Source organism: Engystomops pustulosus, chromosome 2, assembly GCF_040894005.1.
Source record: "Engystomops pustulosus chromosome 2, aEngPut4.maternal, whole genome shotgun sequence".
NCBI classification, from domain to species: domain Eukaryota; kingdom Metazoa; phylum Chordata; class Amphibia; order Anura; family Leptodactylidae; genus Engystomops; species Engystomops pustulosus.
The window spans coordinates 5,485,031-5,494,450 of record NC_092412.1 but is presented as its reverse complement, the minus strand read 5'-3'; the positions used below and the strand labels follow the sequence as shown (position 1 = coordinate 5,494,450).

The following is a 9,420-nucleotide window of genomic DNA, read 5'->3' as shown; positions in this document are numbered from 1 at the left end:
CCTCAGCTGCTGCAGAACCTCATCATACACACCTCAGCTGCTGCACAACCCCATTACTCACACCTCAGCTGCTGCAGAACCGCATGATACACACCTCAGCTGCTGCAGAACCTCATCATACACACCTCAGCTGCTGCAGAACAGCATGATACACACACCTCAGCTGCTGCAGAACCTCATCATACACACACCTCAGCTGCTGCAGAACCTCATCCTGCACACCTCAGCTGCTGCAGAACCTCATCATACACACCTCAGCTGCTGCAGAACCTCATCATACACACCTCAGCTGCTGCAGAACCTCATCATACACATCTCAGCTACTGCAGAACCTCATCATACACACCTCAGCTGCTGCAGAACCTCATCATACACACCTCAGCTGCTGCAATGGTTTGTCCCCTGTGCAGGTTATAGCCGGGTCTTCAGGACGGACGGGAGCAGTGAACAATGTTGTGACCCGAGATGTTTCTTATTCCTTTATTCAACTTAAAAAGCGCAGAAAATTATAGAGAATTCAGCAGGAAAGTAAAAATTATATTATAATGAGCTGTGGGCGGAGCCTCCTCGGGTAAGAGCAGGGGACCCCAAAGCATCAATGGGCACAGGGACCCCAAAGAGCTGCAAAACCTTCTGATTCACTACTCCTGGAGGTGGTCCTGTCCCAGCTGCAGGGGAGATCCAGGATGTGGACTACTACAGGACTGGTCAGAGGACAACCCACCAGGAGCAGGACCGGGGGTAATGGCTGAACCCACCAGGAGCAGGACCGGGGGTAATGGCTGAACCCACCAGGAGCAGGACTAGAGCTGAGATGATCACATCTGTAGGACATCACATGATGTCATAGAGCAGACCCATGGATGTAGACAACCAAGCTCTAGTAGATCAGCTGGACATCCATGGTGCATTGGGCATCTCCAGGCTGCTGAGCACAACCATTTTTGGCGTCTACAGTAACCAACAATGGTCCATTATTTGGGGCTGCAAATATCAAGCGATCGCTAACCCAAAGAACATGATGTTTTCTCCAGTCATCAAGTCCTCACATCCATAACTGGCCGGTTACGGGACAGAGCAGATCAATACCCGACCATTAATATCCTGAGGACAGGCCAAGACCGACTGCAGGCCACAGGACATCAACCCAATGGAAGGAAATAAGGACAATGTCTTCCAGGTCTCCTGTTCTTTTATGGTCGTCATGACCTTCGATGACCACAGGCCATTAAATGTCTGCACTCTAGACTTCTACAGTAGTCACCAGGCTGACCAGGATGACCAGTTGATCCATCACCTTTATCTTCAGTCATTGTGTAGGCACAAGGTCCTCTGGAGGTCCACCATGTCTGGGAGGCTTGGAAAAGACTTTTAGTAGAAGCTCCTTGGTAAAACGAGAGTTGATCATAAAGTTGTTGGGGGCTTATCTCATAGGACCAAGTGTTGGACTCTGACGCACGGTCTGTCAGACCAAAGAGCATTTGTCAGATGACGGGTTCCTTCAGGGACCTTCATAGCCACAACTGGTAAGAAGCAGAAAAACTCATCGCAAGCTCAAGGCTAGGAAACACAAAGACAGCAAAGGTTCTCGTGGTGAGCTCCAAAATCCTCACAGTATCGTATCTTCAGACAACATGACGCAGACGTCCACCATGTCCACCATGTCCACCATGTCCACCATCTACTCAGTCTTTAGATGGTGAGGATCTAATGGGGTTTGTATCACAATAATAAGCATGGGTTCTTCTTCTTGACTGGGTTTGGGTTGAAGACGGCTCTCACCGACTCACTGAAGACTTCCTTGATACCTTCCTGATTCAAGGCCGAGCACTCCATGTACTTTATGGCGTGGATATGTTTGGACAGATTAACCCCTTGCTGGTGGGTGATTGGCGCCTGGTTCTGCTCCTTCAATTTTTTGATGACGTCTTGGTTGTTTCTTAGATCTTTCTTGGTTCCCACCAGAAGGATGGGTACATTGGGGCAGTGGTGTCCCACCTCTGGGTACCACTTATGCTTGACATTCTCGTAGGATGGAGGACTAGCGATGGAGAAGCAAATGATGAAGACATTGGTCTGCGGGTAAGAGAGTGTCCTTAGCCGGTCATATTCTTCTTGTCCTGCCGTGTCCCATAGATTTAAACTAACAGTCCGTCCATCGACCGTGCTCTGAGCGCTGTAGTTGTCGAAGACGGTGGGGATGTACTCCTTGGGGAAGGCGTTGGTTGTGTAGCAGATGAGGAGGCAGGTCTTCCCAACGGCTCCGTCACCGACCACCACACACTTTATGGTCTGCATCCTAAGGCTGTGGTCAATGTTAGTAATCTGGAAAACAGAAGAGGACAATGTCAGCAGGTCTTCTCCTACACGTCCACAGTGACGTATCTCTTGTAGACATCACCCATGCCCCTGATGGACCCTTCCATCATTGATATAAAGTAACACCGGATATCTCGAGGGTCACGTTATAGTTAGAACCAGCCGTGGTCCACTCTATGGATGCCAAGCTGCACTACATGGTGTCTTCTGGTCCTTCTCTAGTTGTCTCTATACCCAAGCACTGGCCTAGTAAGTATATTGGCCGGTACCTTCTACCTACGTGCACCAGGCTCTGATATTCGAGGCACCACTGAGCTAGAAGAAGACAAACCTAAGAGGTCCAAGGGCCACAAGGGCCACAGGGAAACCCACCACCATGTAACGTCCTTGTGGTGTTGGTGAGTGTGGGACCTCTCCCTCCACCCTCCTCCCGCCTTTCCAGTAATGTTTGGTCAGTAAAGAAATGAAGGAAATTGGCCGCCCTCCTGCAGAACCAAAAAGGGGAACCATAACTCAAATTCCTCAAACCCAACCTTCTCCTTTTCTACCACCATGAGAAATGTGACTTCCTCCTACAGACGTGACCGTGACAATGGAGGCGCCACAAAGTCCTGGAGCAACGGCAGTCACTGGTGGAGGGAGGAAGGAGATCACGATGGCCGGGGCAAGTGGGAGGCAATCATGGAGACCAGGGGGTAACTAGTAATAAATGGTGGTGACCGGGGGGGGGGGGTGAGTAGGAAGGTAAGTAGTAGTGATTGATGGTGACCAGGTGGGGGTGAGTAGTAGTGAAAGACCGTGACTGGAAGATAAGTAGTAGTGATTGATGGTGACCAAGGGGGTAAGTAGTAGTGATTGATGGGGAGGTAAGTAGTAGTGAATAATGGTGACCAGGGAGGTAAGTAGCAGTTACTAGTGAATGATGGGGGGTAAGTAGTATTTAGTAGTGAATGATGGGGGGTAAGTAGTAGTGAATGATGGTGACCAGGGAGGGGGGGGGAGGTAAGTAGTAGTTAGTAGTGAATGATGGGGGGTAAGTAGTAGTGATTGATGGTGACCAGGGGGGGGGGGTGTAGGGAGGTAAGTAGTAGTTACTAGTGAATGATGAGGGGTAAGTAGTAGTGAATGATGGTGACCGGGGCGAGGGAAGGTAAGTAGTAGTTAGTAGTGAATGATGGGGGGTAAGTAGTAGTGATTGATGGTGACCAGGGAGGGCGGGGCGAGGTAAGTAGTAGGGATTCATGAGTCTATAATTTCTAGCAGGAGCCACAGTTGACGTATTTGTTCGGGCCCTTTGTCTTGCAGCTTGGTGTGTGACTAGAGCACATCAGTGTCTCGATGCTTGTGTAGTATCTGATGGAGGATCTGACGGGCGGATGTGGCGCTTCCTGAGGCGTCATGTGAGACCCCGGGACCCCCCGCTACCGAGACTCGGGGGCTTCTAGACAAGATCCGGGGGAGAAGAAGATCCCGAAACCTCCAGACAGGACACAAACTCCAAAAATATTCCACACAGGAAGCCGAGTCTCCTCTAGAGCCAGGACTCCCAGGAATGGTGGGAGGAGCCTCTTCTTCTAAGATCACTGCTGTCAGTCAGTGAATGGATCCCGACCTGATACTCCCATTGTCTATAATGATACATTGTAACAAACTCTCAGCAGAAAGGAGATGTTTGCTCTCCACTGGTTTGAAAAACTGGATACAAGTGTAACAAACCCGCAGCTCAGAGAAGTGCAGGGAAAGTTTTCTGCAGTCATTTTCTTAAAAAGATTTTTTGTATGAAATTGGAAAATCCGGATTAAAAGTTGTAACATAAAATTCTGCACATAAGATTCACAGTGTAATGTCTGTATGTCCCACAATGCAATGCAAGCAGTGCCGACACTTGGCCAGCAGGAGGCAGCAGCTGAAAATAAAAGAATTGTGAGTGCAGCTCCGGATGTGACTGTAGTGTAATACTGCTGTGCAGAATAGTGAGCGCAGCTCCGGATGTGACTGTAGTGTAATACTGCTGTGCAGAATAGTGAGTGCAGCTCCGGATGTGACTGTAGTGTAATACTGCTGTGCAGAATAGTGAGTGCAGCTCCAGATGTGACTGTAGTGTAATACTGCTGTGCAGAATAGTGAGTGCAGCTCCAGATGTGACTGTAGTGTAATACTGCTGTGCAGAATAGTGAGTGCAGCTCTGGATGTGACTGTAGTGTAATACTGCTATGAAGAATAGTGAGTGCAGCTCTGGATGTGACTGTAGTGTAATACTGCTGTGCAGAATAGTGAGCGCAGCTCCGGATGTGACTGTAGTGTAATACTGCTGTGCAGAATAGTGAGTGCAGCTCCAGATGTGACTGTAGTGTAATACTGCTGTGCAGAATAGTGAGCGCAGCTCTGGATGTGACTGTAGTGTAATACTGCTATGAAGAATAGTGAGTGCAGCTCTAGATGTGACTGTAGTGTAACACTGCTGTGCAGAATAGTGAGCGCAGCTCCGGATGTGACTGTAGTGTAATACTGCTGTGCAGAATAGTGAGCGCAGCTCCGGATGTGACTGTAGTGTAATACTGCTGTGCAGAATAGTGAGCGCAGCTCCGGATGTGACTGTAGTGTAATACTGCTGTGCAGAATAGTGAGTGCAGCTCCAGATGTGACTGTAGTGTAATACTGCTGTGCAGAATAGTGAGTGCAGCTCTGGATGTGACTGTAGTGTAATACTGCTATGAAGAATAGTGAGTGCAGCTCTGGATGTGACTGTAGTGTAATACTGCTGTGCAGAATAGTGAGCGCAGCTCCGGATGTGACTGTAGTGTAATACTGCTGTGCAGAATAGTGAGCGCAGCTCCGGATATGACTGTAGTGTAATACTGCTGTGCAGAATAGTGAGCGGAGCTCCGGATGTGACTGTAGTGTAATACTGCTGTGCAGAATAGTGAGTGCAGCTCCAGATGTGACCGTAGTGTAATACTGCTGTGCAGAATAGTGAGTGCAGCTCTGGATGTGACTGTAGTGTAATACTGCTATGAAGAATAGTGAGTGCAGCTCTGGATGTGACTGTAGTGTAATACTGCTGTGCAGAATAGTGAGCGCAGCTCCGGATGTGACTGTAGTGTAATACTGCTGTGCAGAATAGTGAGTGCAGCTCCAGATGTGACTGTAGTGTAATACTGCTGTGCAGAATAGTGAGCGCAGCTCTGGATGTGACTGTAGTGTAATACTGCTATGAAGAATAGTGAGTGCAGCTCTGGATGTGACTGTAGTGTAATACTGCTGTGCAGAATAGTGAGCGCAGCTCCGGATGTGACTGTAGTGTAATACTGCTGTGCAGAATAGTGAGCGCAGCTCCGGATGTGACTGTAGTGTAATACTGCTGTGCAGAATAGTGAGTGCAGCTCCAGATGTGACTGTAGTGTAATACTGCTGTGCAGAATAGTGAGTGCAGCTCTGGATGTGACTGTAGTGTAATACTGCTGTGCAGAATAGTGAGTGCAGCTCTGGATGTGACTGTAGTGTAATACTGCTGTGCAGAATAGTGAGCGCAGCTCCGGATGTGACTGTAGTGTAATACTGCTGTGCAGAATAGTGAGTGCAGCTCCAGATGTGACTGTAGTGTAATACTGCTGTGCAGAATAGTGAGCGCAGCTCTGGATGTGACTGTAGTGTAATACTGCTATGAAGAATAGTGAGTGCAGCTCTGGATGTGACTGTAGTGTAATACTGCTGTGCAGAATAGTGAGCGCAGCTCCGGATGTGACTGTAGTGTAATACTGCTGTGCAGAATAGTGAGTGCAGCTCCAGATGTGACTGTAGTGTAATACTGCTGTGCAGAATAGTGAGCGCAGCTCTGGATGTGACTGTAGTGTAATACTGCTATGAAGAATAGTAAATGCAACTCTGGATGTGATTGTAGTGTAATACTGCTGTGCAGAATAGTGAGCGCAGCTCCGGATGTGACTGTAGTGTAATACTGCTGTGCAGAATAGTGAGTGCAGCTCCAGATGTGACTGTAGTGTAATACTGCTGTGCAGAATAGTGAGTGCAGCTCTGGATGTGACTGTAGTGTAATACTGCTGTGCAGAATAGTGAGCGCAGCTCCGGATGTGACTGTAGTGTAATACTGCTGTGCAGAATAGTGAGTGCAGCTCCAGATGTGACTGTAGTGTAATACTGCTGTGCAGAATAGTGAATGCAGCTCCAGAAGTGACTGTAGTGTAATACTGCTATGAAGAATTGTGAGTGCAGCTCTGGATGTGACTGTAGTGTAATACTGCTGTGCAGAATAGTGAGTGCAGCTCCAGAAGTGACTGTAGTGTAATACTGCTGTGCAGAATAGTGAGTGCAGCTTTACAGTTTTACACAAGCCGGAGAGAGGTCCATCTGGAGGTCATGTCTCCTCAGTGTCACTACAGAAGTTCTGTGAAGGCCTCAGAGCATTGGAGGACAACCTGAGCTGGTGGTGGGGTGGAGGGACCTGAGTATAACATGTGGCCTCCACACATACACAAGTGCTACTACCACCCTTACACCTCTGCTACTACTTCCTCATCATCACTTACACCAAGACTTAACCCCTCCATCACTGCAGACGAAGCAGAAAACAGGAGAACAAAACCCAACCCTCAACGCACACCAACTCCAACCCAAACTACACCTAACCCCCAACCATAACTTACCCACACAACTATCTACTATGACATCTCCAACCCAAACTACACTCAACCCCCGACCATAACTTACCCACACAACTATCTACTATGACATCTCCAACCCAAACTACACCTAACCCACTACCATAACTTACCCACACAACTATCTACTATGACATCTCCAACCCAAACTACACTCAACCCCCGACCATAACTTACCCACACAACTATCTACTATGACATCTCCATCCCAAACTACACCTAACCCCCAACCATAACTTACCCACACAACTATCTACTATGACATCTCCAACCCAAACTACACTCAACCCCCAACCATAACTTACCCACACAACTATCTACTATGACATCTCCAACCCAAACTACACTCAACCCCCAACCATAACTTACTCACACAACTATCTACTATGACATCTCCAAACCAAACTACACTCAACCCCCGACCATAACTTACCCACACAACTATCTACTATGCCATCTCCAACCCAAACTACACTCAACCCCCGACCATAACTTACCCACACAACTATCTACTATGACATCTCCAAACCAAACTACACTCAACCCACTACCATAACTTACCCACACAACTATCTACTATGCCATCTCCGACCCAAACTACACTCAACCCCCGACCATAACTTACCCACACAACTATCTACTATGACATCTCCGACCCAAACTACACTCAACCCCCGACCATAACTTACCCACACAACTATCTACTATGACATCTCCATCCCAAACTACACCTAACCCACTACCATAACTTACCCACACAACTATCTACTATGCCATCTCCGACCCAAACTACACTCAACCCCCGACCATAACTTACCCACACAACTATCTACTATGACATCTCCAACCCAAACTACACTCAACCCCCGACCATAACTTACCCACACAACTATCTACTATGACATCTCCAAACCAAACTACACTCAACCCCCGACCATAACTTACCCACACAACTATCTACTATGACATCTCCGACCCAAACTACACTCAACCCCGACCATAACTTACCCACACAACTATCTACTATGACATCTCCAACCCAAACTACACCTAACCCCCAACCATAACTTACCCACACAACTATCTACTATGACATCTCCAACCCAAACTACACCTAACCCACTACCATAACTTACCTACACAACTATCTACTATGCCATCTCCGACCCAAACTACACTCAACCCCCAACCATAACTTACCCACACAACTATCTACTATGACATCTCCATCCCAAACTACACTCAACCCCCGACCATAACTTACCCACACAACTATCTATTATGACATCTCCGACCCAAACTACACTCAACCCCTGACCATAACTTACCCACACAACTATCTACTATGACATCTCCAACCCAAACTACACCTAACCCCCGACCATAACTTACCCACACAACTATCTACTATGACATCTCCAACCCAAACTACACTCAACCCCCAACCATAACTTACCCACACAACTATCTACTATGACATCTCCAACCCAAACTACACCTAACCCCCAACCATAACTTACCCACACAACTATCTACTATGCCATCTCCGACCCAAACTACACTCAACCCCCGACCATAACTTACCCACACAACTATCTACTATGACATCTCCGACCCAAACTACACTCAACCCCCGACCATAACTTACCCACACAACTATCTACTATGACATCTCCAACCCAAACTACACTCAACCCCCAACCATAACTTACCCACACAACTATCTACTATGACATCTCCGACCCAAACTACACTCAACCCCCGACCATAACTTACCCACACAACTATCTACTATGACATCTCCAACCCAAACTACACTCAACCCCCGACCATAACTTACCTACACAACTATCTACTATGCCATCTCCAACCCAAACTACACCTAACCCACTACCATAACTTACCCACACAACTATCTACTATGACATCTCCATCCCAAACTACACTCAACCCCCGACCATAACTTACCCACACAACTATCTACTATGACATCTCCAAACCAAACTACACTCAACCCCCGACCATAACTTACCCACATAACTATCTACTATGACATCTCCAACCCAAACTACAGCTAACCCCCGACCATAACTTACCCACACAACTATCTACTATGACATCTCCGACCCAAACTACACTCAACCCCGACCATAACTTACCCACACAACTATCTACTATGACATCTCCAAACCAAACTACACTCAACCCCCGACCATAACTTACCCACACAACTATCTACTATGACATCTCCAAACCAAACTACACTCAACCCCCGACCATAACTTACCCACACAACTATCTACTATGACATCTCCGACCCAAACTACACTCAACCCCCGACCATAACTTACCCACACAACTATCTACTATGACATCTCCAAACCAAACTACACTCAACCCCCGACCATAACTTACCCACACA

General features: G+C 47.5%; 1 protein-coding gene across 1 annotated transcript in view; it reads right to left on the bottom strand.

Annotated features, from left to right (window-relative positions):
- Positions 1–473: 473 nt before the first annotated feature.
- Positions 474–9,420, bottom strand: part of RHOG (ras homolog family member G) — a 48,220-nt gene continuing 39,273 nt past the window's right edge. Inside the window, exon 2 of the mRNA XM_072133615.1 lies at positions 474–2,325. Coding sequence (XP_071989716.1) covers positions 1,723–2,298 — 576 coding nt within the window. The 5' untranslated portion in view covers positions 2,299–2,325 and the 3' untranslated portion in view covers positions 474–1,722. The remainder of the gene's footprint in view (positions 2,326–9,420) is intronic.